The sequence below is a fragment of the Bombus vosnesenskii genome, unplaced genomic scaffold (assembly GCF_011952255.1).
Source record: "Bombus vosnesenskii isolate JDL3184/JDL3185 unplaced genomic scaffold, Bvos_JDL3184-5_v1.1 scf7180000013328, whole genome shotgun sequence".
Lineage (NCBI taxonomy): Eukaryota > Metazoa > Arthropoda > Insecta > Hymenoptera > Apidae > Bombus > Bombus vosnesenskii.
Window position 1 is genome coordinate 235,858 of NW_022882969.1, and position 18,286 is coordinate 254,143.

General features: G+C 40.9%; 1 protein-coding gene across 10 annotated transcripts in view; it reads left to right on the forward strand.

The window, feature by feature from the left end:
* Positions 1-18,286, forward strand: part of LOC117235853 (pleckstrin homology domain-containing family G member 5-like) — an 82,979-nt gene that overhangs the window by 25,376 nt on the left and 39,317 nt on the right. The window contains exon 1 of one of the 10 annotated variants that reach the window (XM_033498290.1): positions 8,619-10,197. The exons of the other annotated variants lie outside the window; for them this stretch is intronic. Coding sequence (XP_033354181.1) covers positions 10,153-10,197 — 45 coding nt within the window. The 5' untranslated portion in view covers positions 8,619-10,152. Of the gene's footprint in view, positions 1-8,618; positions 10,198-18,286 lie in introns of those variants that run through there. 10 annotated transcript variants of the gene reach the window in all.

Consider the following 18,286-nt stretch of genomic DNA (forward strand, 5'->3'; position numbering starts at 1 on the left):
AGATTCGGTAGCCGATGATCGATGAGGATGACTCACCCTTGGGGACGAACGAGAAACGCACTCGGCCCATAATCGATGCTTCGGAGCACGTGGCAACGAAATACGTTCTCGAATTATGAAATACGGCATGGGACGTTCTTTGACGTTGCTTTTATGCTTGTTATTCCTAGAAGTATCACGATTTAATTCTCAGACGGTGTATTTTTCCTTCTCGAAACTAATTGCACGCCAGTTCCGCTTCGTTCGCGCAATAAGGAATTCATCCGCCAAAGTATTTTAGGATTTGCTATCGAGACAGTTGAGAAAAAGGTCTGAGGAAACGGACGAGAAGCTGCTTGGAAACTCGAGGAATGCAGTAGTAGCAAACAACATAGATTATGTTCGATATCGTGGAATTTAGAATATTTCTCTGAAAGCTTTCTTTCTGTGCATAGTTTCGTGCGAAATTTTTATTTCATACGATAATGACAATGTCAAATTAATTGTAAGGAAATTCTTGAACAACGTAATCCTTATTCCTAGTAGATTTCTATAAAGAATTACGAATTGTGTGAAAAACAACCAGTAAGAGAAAATCTTGAATTACGAAAATAGCAACTCTTCGTGATCTTTGTTCAAATTTACGAAGCATATCAAAACTCCATAATAATTCAGCTATCTATCTAGAAAATAATATGTATTAGACTTTGTTCGGGTGCACGGTAATGGAAATTACGATATTGGAATATTTACCACGTTATCGATATTGGGACTCGTTAATTCTTCAAATATTTGGATAATTTTTTCCAAGAGTAATCGTGAAATTTAGAAGATATGAAAATATATCTATTAAAATTTTTTAATAAAGGGACGCAAGCCTTCGAGCCATATTGGTAATCAATTTATACAGTTTTTAGCAAACTGCACAATTGATTATTTCGACTGAAAATAGGAAACTAACGATAGGCAAGAGAGATCTTTTCGCGCTACGTTAACTCGAAGAGTTTAACTTCTTTGTAACTGCTCGTGAGACGATTAAAAAGTTTCGTAGCGTGAATGAGCAACTTGTAAAATTTGCATTTGGAAAATGTCAAGGTACGTGAGAGGCGAAAACGAGCATAACGAAAGTGGTAACAACGATAAAAGTAGCCCGGAAATCGTGTTCGCCCGGTGAAAACGTAATGCAATCCCGAAACAAGGAATTGTTAGAGGGAAATCGCGAGTAGATGATTTAAAGTGGCGCATAATGTGACATTACGTTGAATATGAAAGATTTCAGAAGCGTATTTGGGGCGTGGCGAGTCAAATTCCTTACGCGAATTCTATTTCGCTGTGACAGTAGTTTGTTATCGCGACGAACGTGTTTTTTTTTTTTTTAACCAAAAGCAACGCGCTATTCTTCTCTTTATAATAACGTGAATTTATTCTACAAACCGAGGGAAACTGGTAGCCAAGTTGTTAAAACTTTTAACAAACCGCGAGTGCCTGTCGTTGATCTGAGTGTGATTAAGCGAGCAGTGTCGAGCCACAAATGCAAACGGCGACGTGTAAAAAAGAATATCGAATGTTACAGTCGAATGAAACTCCAGGATGTTTCATCCACGTATTCGCCTGCAGTTTTGCCAAATACAAGTTTACTTTAGAGAAGAGGTACTAGAGCTGCGAGGGACTTCTGTCTCGTCCGCAATAAAATTTTTGTTTCTGTTTCCGCGTTAGGATACATTAACCGCGAGATGTTACGAATCTAATTACACAGACAATTGTACTTGTTTATTATATCTACAGTAATATTTTAAAATTTTGTTTGCACCGTAATACGACGTGAAACATATTTGCAAAGTTTGAAAGAAAATCGAAAATATATATAGAAACTAGACCACACTATCGCGCAGTGGTTACAGAAGTATCTGAAAAGACAGAATCTTTTATAAGACACGACACAACGTAGAATGCTTCGAGTTTCTCCGACTTTGAAAATCCATACATGTTTCACGTTCGTGAATACGCATATATATGGAATTCTATCTTCTTCTTGCTCCTCGTAAGATTGGATAAATTTGAACCGGATTAATTATTTCGGCTGTTATTTTCTTTCACGAAACACCAAGCACGAGCCAGTACCGTCCTAAAGAATAATTGACGACGTTTTAAATTCTTAGTTTTCTGGCCAAATTAGACTTTTCGCGAGGAAGCCTTCGATAGGAGTTGTACTTCATGGCGGGTCGATTCAGATATATCCGATCAATTTTTCATGAATGCTTCACAAAGGTATCCTGAAATTTCCTTCGTTGGTGAATGGCAAACTTATTTCACATGTATTTCAATCAAGTTTTGTTTTTTTTCTTTTTGAAAGCAGGTAGTAATACGGTCTGAAACGATCGAACCGTTCGGAATATCTTGAATCTCGTACAAAGCTGGGATTCAAAAGGAACTTTTTTTACGTGTAACTTCACTAACCTCGATATAGTTCAGAGAACACAGGAAAGACTTCGAGTTGAATCGAATTTCTCCAAAGAGAGGGGTATTTGCAATCAAGCACATAATGCTCCTCTTCTTGCGCGACAAGGGGTGGGGTAGCAGTGTTTTAAATTCGCGAGCTCTCCTCGAAAAGCGATTCTTTCACGATCGATCAGCCACGTGACCGGCTAATGGCGCGATAGAGCAAAAGAAGAGAAGAGGGGCCACGGAAATGGAGTGTGTCAGTCCAAGCTAAAGTGCCTAAAAGGACAGAATTCCACTTCACTTGGCGGCCATCTATCAGATTTTCGTTTTAATAGGTGGGTCCCAGCTCTCCTCGCGAACGACTCTCGATAGGTGAGCTCTCTCGAACGAAATTGACTCGAATATTTCTCCTCTGGTCGCTTATTAAGCTGACAGAATACAGCCCGTAAACGGATTACGATGTCGTTTTTAGCGATGCTCCGAGGGATTAGCACGTGGAATCGGTTTAAAGACTGGCACGGGCGAAAGTCGATCGTTGCCAACGTAAATTCGTAAAATTAGATCGAACGAATTCGTAAGCCGCTTCCGTACAGCAGTAACATTCCGTTCGTGCTCTGAATTGCACGGAGTCCTTCACAGGCTGGCTGGCTCGTTCAAAAAGTAACTGTAAATCATGAAACGCCCTATAGATTACCGCCTAGTCCGCGAGTTCTATGTACCGCGAAACCGAACTAGTTATCGCTTTATGTACCGAGAATACTGAACAACCACGATCGATATTATCGAGATTTCCCGAACGAGAGAGACGAACGACAAAGCAGGAAATACGTTCTCCGAATGACGCCCGTGTAACGACTAGTGTAACTTGTTGAACGTGCGAGCTTAACGCGATACGTGAACTCGCGTTGTTACCTTCGACCAACGATATCAGAGAAATTTCAATATTTGGAAAAGACGGATAGAGAATGCCGGTGCTTGGATAGTCGCGAACACATAAACAGACCAGCGACAAACCTCGAATCCCTAGCTCGAAACCAGCCGCTACCACGGTTCGTTTATCAATCTCGTTTCTGCAGAATTTCGATCGATTGGATTCCATCAGCTAAATAGATTCCCCTTTCGAAAGAATTCTTCGAATATTTCGAAAGTTAGATTCTATTTCAATCGCGAGAATTCTATATTCCTCTCTCTCTCTCACACACACACACTCTCTCCCTCGTAATAGAGAAAAGGGAAGAAAGTACACCTACAGAGTAACTAACGTTGGAAACAGATTCGTCGAAATGTTGTCGCTGTTAATCCCGAAAAAGTAAGGTGGATATTTCGTTGAAAACCGTGTCCGTACATATACAGTGTGATTCTACTTGCAGCCAGTTTATCTCGCGTTGCCCCAAAAAGATACAGGATTCCACGTTATATATAATGACTTACGCTTCTTTGTAAAATTACTGGCATTAAGAGTTATGAAGCCTTGTTTTATTAACTTGGTTTTCGGTGAATATCTCGCTGGTACATTCATAAAAAGTTTCTAATAAACGTTCGAATACCTTGGTGAGCCACATAGATAGTAAAAACCATGTAGCCATGTAGCAATGTAGATAGTAAATGTTATAAAGCTTGGTAGAATACTTTTTACAGTGAAATATATAAAATTATTTTATAAAGTTCGACAGAACTTTATATACTTGAAGAAGTATACAGTTATTTCATAAGATTTGATCAAATCTATATTTCATTGCAGTGTATAAATATTTCGACTTATTCCATTTCACCTTTAATCGATCCGAGAGAGGATAAAAATGGTGGAAACGTAATGGAAGTAAAGGTACGCCGGCTATAATTTAAGAAAAGAATCTGGCGAGCGCTTTTCCACTAGAAAATAGAATGTCATGCATATCTCGGTTTATTCTACTGCGGAGGCATCCGCACCGTGTCGTGCGTAGACTGAAAAATGGCGGGCCGCAGCTTGAAATAACGCGTGTTCCCAGAGCGCCGAGGAGAGTTTCAAAGAAGGAATAATTTTATTGCCGACTGTGATCGCAGAATTCTAATGAACTTTTAATCGACTTCTTCCCTAAGGGACCTGCGTAATCGTTTCTTTTATCTGCCATTCGAAGGAGAAAGGCAGAGAAGTGTTTGGGCGTTTAGAATGATAATTCGAATTCAATTGAATCGACTTTATCGTATCACGGATTCTAACTTTAATCACGAACCGTGCCTCCACGTAGATACTTTTGTGCCTCACGCATCGATGACCAATTAATTCTGCTTTAATCGTTATTTGCCTACCCTCTTTGATTCGGGCCTTGGTTCTAAGCAACGATCCCTTTCTCCCTTCCAAATTAAAGGGATCATCGATACGACACGGGGGATTAATTGTCCACGAGCAAGCTATCTAGACTGCTAATTGCCAGATAATGACGCAACGAACCTCCGCGGTTCATTGAAAAATCCTGACAGAGCTCGAGTGGCTTTTCAGATCGCAATACCATATCCGACATTTCTCTCGTAATGAAATCTTAATTAGGGGAAGGTCGCCAGTCGTAAAGGGATTATAGCGTGACGCACAGATAACGAATGCTGACCTAAATTGAATCACGCGCTCGATTAATTAGTCTTCTTCGGGGTAAAGAAAATCTTCTTCCTTCGAAAGGTTGATAAATCGAACCTTAAAGAGTCTTTAACTTGAGATCAGGGGATTTCTTGTCACTACGCTGCGTTAGAACTCAAATCTGAAAAGTAATTGCGTGGAAAACAGCAAGATTGGCATTCTTTGATTGGAAATTACGCGGTAGAGTGGAATTATTTGGTCAAGAAAGATATTTCACTCGAGTTAAGCTAATTGATTGGTTATGAACAATTCTTTTAACGATTTACATTTGGAGATAGACTTTAAAACTCGTTATCAGTGGAGCGGTAAACGGTGAAGTATGTCGTGTACTTACGTCGACAGCCTTTTACGAAAGTACAGCTTCTAGTCATCAAGGGGGAAATTTGTTCGACTAATTTTAATATTGTCAGTTGTAATTATCATAATTCAATAACCTGTGTACATTCTTAACAGTTATTTGATTGTCTATTTCGTTAGTTCTTGTATAACAACATCTCAAACATTCCCTTGAAGCAAATAATTCCAGCACAAATCGTTTTCCAGTTTTTAATATCTTTTCTTGCTGAAATAAAAGTACATGGTATCTCTTTAATCTCGGTAGTGTCTCGCAAAATATAAGTTTGATTATTTCAAGCAAGTTTAGAAGATTGAATTTTAAGGCGTTGTTGAAGCTTAAGAAATTCAAATAACCCTTCCTTACTGCGCTTGGCTTAGGAAGACTCGTTTCTGCGAGTGATTTCAAGGGTTGCGACACGTTGCAACACGTCCACTTTCGTCAACAAATCGATTTTTTCGCGCTCGCTAGAGAAATTCACCGGCCTGCTTCCGAGAAACTACCGCAAGAAAAGAAAAATTCTAGCCGAGTGTTCGCCGAGAATTTGCAAGCAGAATCACGTTTTTCCAGTGTGTAGTGACCAAACGAATACAAATCGACACTGGCAGGTGATCAAATTCGTAGCGAATAACCTGTTCCCATCTTCCGATATCGAGTTTTACTTTTGTAGACCGTAATATTAGACGGTTCTAGACTCGTAGTGTAGATTTCCAAGTAACGAAAAACGATTGAAATGGAAAATACGTCTGTATAATGCCATTCTTTGTAGCGGAACACGTTCGCGTACAACCCAAGTGCTCTTTAGCGGCAATTTAGAACGTAGGAATCCTAGTGTCTGTAGAGTAGAATTTGACTTGATGAAACGTAGACGACTATGAGTATCTGAGCGGGTATCTTCGAGAGGGAGCGTGAATTACGGTGGGAGAAAGGGGATTTCCGGGACTGAAAGAAGATTTATCGACCGGATCTCGATCACATAAGGAAAGGACATCTGTAATTGGACGACAAACACGAAAACCGTGTACTAAGAATCGAGCCAGTGTTATTTCAAACCGGTGTAATTTCAAAGGTTCGGATACTGTGGTAGAAATTAAATTTAGTCCTTCAGGATGTTGAGTAAAATAGTTAAGAGCTTTGGACTAATGAATTTTAATATATTAAATATAAACCAGACAATAGAATAATAATTACCTTACTTTACGTTCATTGTAATAAATTTTGGTAGTAAAGAAATAATAATTAGCAATATTTAATCTCCAAAGTGATACAAAAAATGTAATGGAAGTTTTCCTTGGAAATTCCTTAATGAATAAGACTACGATATCCGTAAAATAATAAGTCTCCGTATTGTCGAATTTCTTTTTCAATTTCCTTACGTGAATTTCTCTTCCGAATCATTGTCACTCGTGTCACCGCCGAAAGGGACGAAACGTGTGTATTCATTCGTAATCCCTCCGCCTCCGCTGAAACAGCTGTACTCGAATTCCTCTCGATTTTAAAAATACGCATACGTCAATATAGCGAGTTTATGCAGAACCACGAGCATTGTATATACGATGCATACGTACATATTTGCAAGGCCACGTGTATGCATCTTAAAATGTTGGGAAAAATTACTTGGTCGATTTATTTTTCCATGCGGCTTCACTTCAATCATACTCGCGAGCTGCACGAATCGCTGAATCGATGTGATACACGACGATCGGATCGTTTCATCCAACGGGATTTATTCTTCGCTTACGTTCGGTTTATTCGCCGCGCTACATATTATTTGCACGTAGATTGTTCGATAACGCGAAAAGGAAGATTTGAATTTCATCAGAATTCTCAGACGTCTTCTTTTCCAAAGCGAAATAAAATTTTTATGCATAAGATGACGGAAGTATTCGGTTACTTGAAGACATCTTCTATGAATGTATTATATGTTCTATACAAAATATTTTGAAATTTATTGGCATTGTAAAAAGATACGACCGCTATTATCGAGGAGCACGCGAGAATTTTCATTTCTTGATTTCGAACAACTCGTCTAATTCGCTAAATAAAAGTTTCCTGAAAATAGGTAGGAAATCTATAAGGCGTGTATCTTCTCCTTCGTAAACATAAGAGCAAATTTTTAATTCAACGTACGAGCACGCGATTCTTGAAGAGTCCAGGCTGAACGCGAATGCAGCTTTCTGAATAATTAAAAGGATGGGAGGGTTTCCTTGAAAGTCGTTGCGCTTTAAGGTAGTTTTACTTTCAGGTCAACAACTCGTCGCGACACGTGTCTCGGTTCGCTAAGCGCGCAGGTGTATTAACAAGTTTTTCGCGGACAGCTTCTCAGAGACTCGATTTTCCAGACAGATATTTCTACGAAGCGAGATTTCACCGTGTCCGCAAACAGGGCAATTTTCATTCACTAGATTCGTTAATTACACAGATGCCAGACAACGCAAACTGCCACGCGTCGCTCGCGAAAGTTAATACCGACTCATCCCCCAAGATCTGCAAACGCGAGAACGACGTTGCGTTATTGGATCAACGTCACAGTTAACAAACATTGACTAAACATTCACGAAGAAAGGATCCATCGTATTTTCACCAAAAAAAAAAAAAAAAAAAACGAAACATCGACTTACTTTTAAATAAGGATCGTCCTAAGCAAGCAATATAAAACTATATAAGACGCTATATAAAAATCTATACAAAGGAAGTTAAAAAACATCATTCGTTGAAAGCTGCATAATCCCTGCTACGATACTTAGGAGAAGAAAAGAGAAAGGAGAGTCCTGCTTTTAAGGAGTATTTGCCACGATTCCGCCAAGTTTTTCATTAAAAGTTAATTACGAAAGGGACAGTCGTTCCAGACGTAGCCCGTAAAAACGGTCGACCTTCAATTTTGCAGAAGTTAGGAACCACCGAAAAATTGGAAGATTTTAAAGTCGTTTCGAAGAAACGAGAAGATCGCGGTCACTCCCGCGCGTCATTTAACCTACGATTTCAAAAGACCTATCTAAAGTTTCGCCTGTACTCGCGCGCAGAAAGTTTATAACGCCGAATTCATTGTGATCCGAGGCAACAGTCGAACAATCGAACTGCCGGAACCATAGCGAACGGCGTTCGTAACGAGTACCTCGTGGACCTGGAAAGCGGAAAAAAGCAGCCACGACTCGATTGACGAAAAACTCGATGAATTCGACGACCTGAACTGGTGTCACAACCACCTGGACGCATTCACCGCGACGAACTTGCTGTTCCTAGGATCCATTGTGCTCTCAGTCAATTTCAGCGACATTCAAAGGCTCTGCCGCCTTCTGGGGTACTGCTTTTCGATGACGATCGAACGATTGACATTAGGCAAATGGTGTTAGCACCCGTGAGACGTATTTCGTGCGTTCTCGTGTGGAAAAGTCGACTCGAGTGTGTAACTGTGGCGCGCTCGATACAACGTCCCGTTGAAACGTGACTCTCCATGCAATCAACTTGCAAGCCGAAGTACGTGGCTAAGGTATCAATAGAGCCGATAGCTAACGCGGAAAGCGGCCTCGAAATCTTCCCCGATGAAAGAAAGTTTTCGCGACGACTGTGAATTCTTGGTTTTATTTCGAGCCGTTACTTCCTTGAAATTTATCGGAGTTCATTAACAGAGACGAGTGATACTTCGCGATCCGAATCGAAGTTTCCGAAGACAATAACAAATCGGGTTTGCCAGGCGCAAGCGGTGCCCTAGAAAGGTATAGAAACCTACCGGAGTATAATTTCCAATACTACATCGATTGGTCCGATTACACAGTAACAGCTTGAAGACATCGTTTCTGAACTGGAACAACGAACACGAGCTTCTGACACCGTCCATCAAGCGGATTATCCGTTAGAAAGATCGACGTTAATGGTCTTCAAGGCTCGAAACAGCAGCGAGAGAGATTTCCAAATTTATCTGATCTTTGAGTTGGAACAACGAACAGACTTCTGGCACTGTCGATCAGACGGATTATCGATCACGAATTACCTACGTTAAAAGTCTCAAAGATTTCAAGCGACATCCAAAGGAGCTTCCAAATTTGTCTTTTCCTTAAAAGAGAATTTTCTAACGATACTAAACGATACTGTTCGACCCAAGAATTTCAAAGATCTCCGCCACTATAACAAATACTAATTTTGACACCCGGTTTGTTGATACTCATCAATCATCACCATAAACTGGAGCATCAAGGAAGCCCTCTACTTCATCGGCCAACTGGGCCAAAGCGCGGAAACGCCGAAGCAGAGGAGCCCGGACGAAGAGCCCAAAAAGCAGCAGAGGAGTGCCCTGCGGAACCTGGTTCGTAGATTGAGCATTAGCAGCGGAATCGGACGATACGCGATTGGTTCGTTCGGTCAGGGTGGGGCAACCGGGCCCAGCGGTGGCGGGCCCGTGGAGAGGTTCGCCGGTGCTGAGGGTACGGAGGCCGTGAACGGTTGCCCGGGTGGTTCGCAGCCGGTGGCGGGGCCTGGAGTAAGCGGCACGGTGTCCGCATCGGCCGCGAGGGACGGTCGCGGTGTCCTAAGTCGGCGGTCGAGTCGCGAGCAAAGCCCCGCGAAGTCATCGGAGGGCCAGGATGCGCCCACCCACGGGGGCGGGGGTGGTGGCGGTGCCGGGAGCGCATCCGGTGCTGGCGCAACCGGTTCCGGACAGGATTGGCGAAGGTTAGTGGGCAGCATCAGGCGCAAAGTGCGCCGGAAGACCGGTCAGGGCAGCGCCAGCATCTCCGAGGCCGCGCTGCACGAAACCAACCGCAACCAGGATGACTTTCTCAAGGCCACCATGAGAATCTTTCTGGTGGTGTCGCCACCGATGGGACGAGTTCAGGTATCGTAACCATCGATCTTCTGACCAATTGGATTTTGCGAGTGTGTGAGGAGGGAAAGTTTTCTTTAGAGAGTTGAATGGAGTTGCAGGAATTTTTAGTTTGATGGATTTGTATCAAGGAAAGGGAGATGTTTGGGTTGGACAATTATGTATTTGGAATAGGGGACGTCTCATTGAAGTTGACGAGCTTAAAATAAATGTATACCGAGATCAACGTACTGATTAATTTTTCTCGACACGAATGACAAAGATCGGCCCCTATTCTGAATAATTACACGGAATTATTAAGGAATTATAAGGAAACACGAGGTGTAAGGTTTCTTGAGTTTGGAATGGTACATTCGAAACATTCTTAACAAGTCCACTGTCCTGTGAGTCATTTGTTTATCCTTGTTTATACCTGTGTAATTGAATTACAACATTGACAAAAAGCCAAGAAGAATTGACTGCGGAGAGGTTCACGTTTAAAAGTCCTTAATTTCTTTTCTCCGCTTAATGAAAAATACCGGCACATCGTACAAGCAATAGAGAAAGGTGGATTTCACTGAGCATTTTATCCCTGCGCGCGACGTACAAATGGTGATCGCTTAAAGCTCCCGGACAGTGAACGTGTTAAAACGACACTTCTCTTCAGAGTTGCTACAGTCACGAAGAATAGCCCTAAATCCTACTCTTTCCCTTTCTCTCTCTCTCTCTCTGTATTTTTGCGCGATATTGAACGTAGTTGGCGTACTTTCAGCGCCATCACGAGTCACGTCGCCAGCGGCGGTGCTCAGATAAAGTCGAAACGCGGAATTTAATAATACCGCTGGATATTAATTCGTTACGCCGCCGGTTATTAGCAGATAAAGCGTTACCAGCTGGCACGCGCGTTCCGACCCGAAATAGACGCTATGAAAGCTAAGGATTCTCGAAACTTTCCGCGGCAGTGATCCAACTGACGACCTAGTTTCGCGCGAGCCGCACGGAAGTCTGCCCACTTCCACCTGATTAGTGGCAGAGATAATTGCCTTGAGAAATCGTGATCGAAATGGGACCGTTTTTCGATCGAGCCCGCGACTCGAACAGCCATAAACTCATCGACCGCCTCGTTAATCGTTCGAATCCATTATCAGAACCGTAATCGAGTTCCTCCCGTTTCCTTATACAACGTGCAAGCACGAAGATCCGGCATGAGTAGCAATAGAACAAAGATTACAGTGTGTGCCATTACAGCTTTCGGATCGTAGTGCTTGAAAAGGCCATTTGAAAGTTACACGAAAATGGCTGATAAGGACTGGTTATAAAAGAGCAAACAGTCTGAAGATATTAGCTTGAATTTGTTCTACCACGTAGTAGGTTGATTTTGTAGAATTGGTACGCAGCTTTTGGTTATACGTGTGACATCGATCTGAACGTAAAAGGCAAAATGTACTACAAGAATATACCTATATTAAATAGACGATAAGTAGAGTTTTGTTGATTTTCCATTATTCATGTCGTTTTATATTGAAATAGAGGAATTTCAAGATGGCACCGAAGAAAAACTGACGAAAGAACTTATCAGGTTACAAATTTACATGAATATCCGCAGACTAGAAGGGAAGATCGGATCCTCAGTGAACGCGTTAATAGTGTTAGACTAGAAAATCAGCAGCACGCGGATAACAACACTGTTGCTTACGGTATAACCTATCCCAGGGATAAAGCATCCAGTAAGATCGATGGTACGTAGAACCAGGTGCTCCTCGCTGTTCATTTCAAGAATATCGAAAGGAATATTTTACCACGGCGTTAACATAAACAAAACGGTCTCCATACATTTTTTACGACTATGTTGTAGGGTGTTACGAAACAATTTGATGTATCGTATCATCATCACGATGCTACTCATGGCATGTATAAAGTAGTGTCGCGAAGCAATTTCAAGCAGCCGCAACTATGTATGTTGAAATTTCAAAGCTCTCCGACTCGTTCTTCAACGTTACAACGATATTTTAATGCTTCACGCGACACTTCGAAACTTACTGAAGTAATTTTCCAACCTTTTTTTTTTTTTGGTGAAATTTATTCACAGTTTTTAGAATTTATAACCTAAGTTCTTTGCCTTTAAGAAGTTCCCTTGCCAGCGTCGTTTCTCATCGAAATCGCTTTCCACCATTTCACGAGACACTTCACGGACTCGTAGCTGAATCGTAAAGTACATCGATCGTTATCCAAACGATTTACAAGTTTCTAGCTGAGAAAAGCGATTATCCACATAACGAACAATTAGAACGTTATCGAGGTGTTTAGTTGAGAGGCGTGTAATTAAACAGGATCGGTATCGAGCAGGTGGTACACCGTAGATTGAAGATCTGAAAACCGTTTATCCATTACTCGAATTGATCGACCTGTCGATTAGAATATCCGCGTCGGAAATATCGAGCAACAAAGATTATCCTTATCCACGTTTATTATTTTCATCCCTTTAAAGAATCCCCTTTTGCCCAGAGAATTCACGAAAACGAATAAAAGTTCCAAGAATGAACGTTATTTGTCTTCGAATACATCACGCGTTGTGTCCGGGTAATAGGTGCGTCATCAATCATTCCGATTCTGAATTTATTTCGGGAAATGATCACTTCAACGTCATGGAATATTGTAGGCATCTATCGCGTTAAGTCTCAAGAGGGGACGACAACGTCCCCTCTTGAGATTTTACTTCTTGTTTGTTGCTTTTCACTTTTGTTTCTTCCTTCTAAGTTCAGTTTTACAGGCAGTAAATCACATATGAAAGTATCCGAACATTTGTACATACCTTTTATGAACATATTATATGTGTTTGTATTTGTATTATTTGTTGCACGTATTCAAATACTTTCGTGAGTCAGTGTATTATAATTATATCGTGTTACAGCAAAGTATTGTTCGAATAACTTTCCCGACAAATATTTAAACAAACTTCCGAGTATGTACGTACAATTATTAATAAGCGAAGTGACTCGTCAATGGTACAATTCCCTTGGTCCAAATCCATACAGCCGTTATCGATCCCAAGTGAAAAATGAATGAGACAGGTGATATGAGCTGCGGTCCTTCGCTGAATACGACGATGATCGTTTATCGGTTTGTACAAAGTTGCAAAGTGAAGGTGTAAACTAAAATTTTTAACTATGATTTATCGCGTTTCGAGCGGAAACCGAAGATGGTGTATACGAGTACATTAAAAACACACCGATCTATAAGTCACTGTCAAACGTTATCGGGTTCTTTGCACACACCGTTGAATTTTTTATAAGCTCTATACAGGAAACTTTGACTTTATTCAATTCTAACAGACGCATTAAAAATCCATCCATAGAAGTAAGCTCCCCCTTGAGAAAAGGGCAAATCGCACAATTCCTGCTATTGACGCATACGTCGCCTTCTCATAATTATTTAAATCTTACTCGACAAATCCTCTGGTAATAACTAGAGACAACCGCCTTTTCGTTTCTTGTTCGTTCTAATAAAAAGATTTAAAAATATAAAGAAAATTACAATGCTATTAGATGTTTCACTTTGGCAACATGTTCAGAATTTTCATTTCGAAGTTTTGTAAAATCTATCGACAGAAATATCCAATTTACCTACCATCGGACGCAACGTTGACTCGTTCCACTTGGGATTATCTTCATCGTGTATCGAAATTACTGTCGGTTGGCTAGCATAATCGTCTCGATTGCATCGCGGAGCATGTACCAAAACGTTGCGTCAGCCGTGAAATTCTCGAACGAGTATTCGCGTATTGCCCCATTCGCAATAAACCATCCACCACCGACAAACAGTTGAAAGAATTATTACCCCTGGCCCGGCACTTAACGTTCCTAATGCGCCAATGAAATTCCAAATTACATAACCGATGGAGCTGCTCTTTGTGGCATAAAGAAAATTTATGGAGTCGTCTCTGCGATTATGACCGGCCGTTTTATGCGCTCCAGAAGAAGCCTCCGTTCAAGCCAGCTCCCTCACCCCGCGTCGAAATACTTTATAGCCAAGCACCAGCTGCGCCGGATGTACGCTGAACTTGGCTAATTCCTATTATCATTGGCTCCCTCGGTTTCCATGATTCCCGAGGATCGACCATAAGCGAACCTATAGTTTGCGTAGTACACAAGTACATATTGGTCGTTGGTTTCCCTCGCACTCGAGATTGCCATGTTCTCTGTATTGATTCCGCCGTCGACGTGGTTCCTTTTATTTCAATTCCCGTCCTTTATCCCGAGCTTTTGTGAACTTTTATAGTAATCAAAATACCGTCAACGGTATAGCTAGAGCCACCTACCTCTTTGTCGCGAGCAAATACGTATTTGCTGGACGTTGTTATTTAATTACGGTTTAATATTGTCTTTAATCCGAATCCGATTTCGATATGTAAAATGACGTTTATAGCGTTCACGGCCGCTTGGTTTTAAACAATCGAGCGTCCGATTTCATTCAGTGAAAGCACGTTTCAACCGTACGGAAGGAGTTCTGAAAATTCGCGCGGGCGATGATTCTGCAATACGGGATAGGAAACATGGGTGATGTCGTGACACCACGGGGATGAGTAATTTTCGGTTGGATGCGTTTGAGAACATGATACCGGGAATCGGCTATAGTTAGAATTCCTGGACGTATATCTGTATTTACAAGAAACGAGGCTGCAATGCAAATATCCAACTAAACTAATTTCACCCTAAGCGAAACTTATCCCGTCTGCGAAATTATTTCTCTTTTCTCGCCACGGATTTCTAACGCGACCAACGACGAGGACATGAGATTTATTAACACCGAAGTCACTTCGATCCAGCTTTAATTAAAGACCAAGTGCGTCTTGGTAAAATAATTGATCTCTTAATTACCATAATTGCATGTTCTGCCCTGACGTTTCTACGCGTAAGCTACATGGCCATTAGAGTTTACGTCTCGCTATATTCAATCCATTTCTAAAATATATTTCCAGGACAACGTGTGTTTTTTGATAAATTACCAATTATCTCTTCTTACCAATGGTCATTCGAATAAATGCGAATTCTAGGATTTATCAAATGAGTCGTATCATATTTTCTACAATTATCTGTCATTATATGAGTCATGGATAGAGATGTGTATTATAAAGGAAATTCTTCTATTAGGAAAACAGTCTTTAGTATGAAATAAGAAAAATAAGATTATCTTTGACTTCAGGATTAAATCTATCGAGAGAGTTAATGACAAATGATAGTGTACACGCAGTAATTATACTAGATTAACAGATATAACTTCAAACGAAATTGACCACTTTTGGAATTCTTAACGTATTCCCCTTTTCTCTTTTTCTTTGAGCAACCACACCACGCCATTTATATGCACTGAAAAGCGCCCTTTGTCTCTTTCACTTTTGCCGTGCCATTTTCCGAGCGACTATACCCGGTTCGTTTCCTATCTTACAGCCGCTTAAAATTACGGTACTATATAACGAATAATTCTATCATCTAAAACAGACCTCAAACAGATTCATCGATATATTAAAATACAAACTATAACTGCAAAAGTATCTGATAGTTCTGACATCTGAGAATTCTCCTCGGGTATAATTTTATCAAAACACTCCAGTTTCTGATATTTTAACTCCACGAAACTCCATCGTGAACGATATTACTAACGAAATACATCGCTCAGTCAACTGTCACAATCAAAACAAGGAGGCAGAAGAGAAGAGGGAAATCCCGAAATAAACTTAAACAAGACTATCTTCGAAATAACGAATTTGGTAAGCGATCCACTTCGATAACCACGGATTCCTCGAGTGGACAGTAGCAAAGGGTCGTGGAAAGTCGGTTCGATAAACAGTGACCGCAGGAAACAGATTGAAATTCCGACAGAGTCGCGCTTATGAATCATTCATTCCGTTGGGCGATCGTGGCTCGCGTAGGCGTCGGTATTTATCCCTGAAATCGATCAGAGAGAAAATCGACGATGCCGAGGTTGGAAAGGATCAAAAGGATTTCAATAGCGGCAGCAAGGAGGATCCGAACTCGCTCATTTCGGTTATGAAGTCTCCGAACGAACGATGCCAGGGATAATCTTTGGCTGGGTTCCAACCATCTTGAGCATCGACGAAAGCACTGCCAGCTTCTCCCGTCGTGGCTTCCAGACTGCCTCTCCATCGGTGTCAAACCTTATCGGCCGTGCCAGCGTACTTTTCTACGCCCCTGAGGAAATACTTCACTACTGTCGAAAGATATCAGATACGTGTACCTAACGGCCATACGTTTCAGATTTAGTATAGGAAATGGATACGAACGTGTTATCATAGAAATGATTCTTGCACGTTGAACGATATTCGAATTCATAGGATTTCATACCGATTCGATGATCTGAAATCAGTTAAAGCTTTAGATGAATATTTTGAAATCTCAAATTATGCGTCGCATAATACGTTTCAAAGATTCGAAGTGAAGATACGAAGGTTAACTTCATTTTTCCGATAAAGATATCCATTAAGAAATGGATACTCTCTTTGATTCTCCATATAAAAATATCAAAGTATTTGTATCTCGAAAACGTTAATATAAAGGATCCTTTGACTTCCTGCTCCTAAAGTTTAGCGAATATCTTAATGCTCTCTTTGATTCTGTATAAAGGAAAAAAGAGGAATATCAAAGTACCCATACCCTTGTGTGCCTCAAAAACATTAATTTAGAAGATCCCTTGATTCGAAGTTTAAAAAAATTCGGCATACGGTAGACAAGAACAGACGCAAAGTAGTATAACTTTATTTTTTCGCGTGTACATTGAAATTTTCGAAATTCAGAATGATTGCACGGTAAGTCTTTGAGCGAAAGGATAAAAATCCGAAGTACGGGTACAAAGAACGAAAATGTGCATCAAAGTATTTATTGATCAACGCTGAAAACACTGCAAATGAAAGAGGAACAACAAGAACCGGCTGATTAAGCGAAATTCGACTGTTCCGCCAAGCGGCGGCTTCCTACTTTAAATGCATTCAGGTTACTGGCACTATACGTCCACTACGAAGGCAACGTGTAACTGAATTTTCAATTAGAGTGTACGTGAACGGCAATGAAAATGATCCTATAAAACATGAGCCGATCGTACGAAACCGACGAGAACCGCAGGTATCGAAACTACAGGCTGGTTCTTTGAAATTTCATGATCTCGTCGCTCAGTATCTCTGCGGTTCGCCTTTTAATAACTCGAAGACAATATAGGCGAGCCACGATGTATCGATAATCCAATTCCCAATGTCCACATAGATCGTGCTCGCGTATAAGGTGGCGACGAAATATCGGCACGATTTAGGGAAGTCATTATCGGCGTATACAGCGTTTTAATGCGATTTCACCGTAGCCTGCGCGACAACCTCGCGAACGAATTCGTAGCGCGGCAGCCGTCATTGATTAAATCGCCGTGAAATAATTCGCCGTTGTTCCTCATGATATCAAATCGAAACGGCGTGTCCTGTTTCGGTTTCGAGGAAGCGATTCTACTCCGCCATCGGCCGTGTAATTGTCCCGAGTCTCGTGGGTGGCCATTCTCCGAAAGACAATGCGGGAACGTGCGGGGATTCGCTGGGATTAATCGATTAATTACTCTACAACCTCCTACAGCTGATCTCAATATAGAATAGAGTTGGTTGCGACTTCTTGCCATTTCCTGTGATTTATTTTACATTTTATTCTGTACGCACAGTGCTTCAAAGAGCTTATTGCCTATTTACTATGGAATTTACAATGGAATATATTTATTTATTTACTATAGAAAATTATCTCACGTATATATCGCGTTTGTAAAGTTTTTGCTATAAGGAAGCTTATTTTTCAATCCTTTGTTGTATATATAAATATTATATAAATATAAATGTAATATAAATGTGTGTATGTGTGTGTGTAGGTGGGTTATTACAACCATCCAACAAGACAGTCCCGTAAATTCATTTAGACAATTGCACGTAATTACCGCTATTAATTAAACAGCGAGCGTTGCCTGGGATTGCGCGTTAATTAATGTTCTACACGGTGTTTCGTCGCAGGTGCGCAACTTTGATATCGTAACATACGACATAACTATTTAATTCATTCTGCGTTTATGTAAAATTCATAAA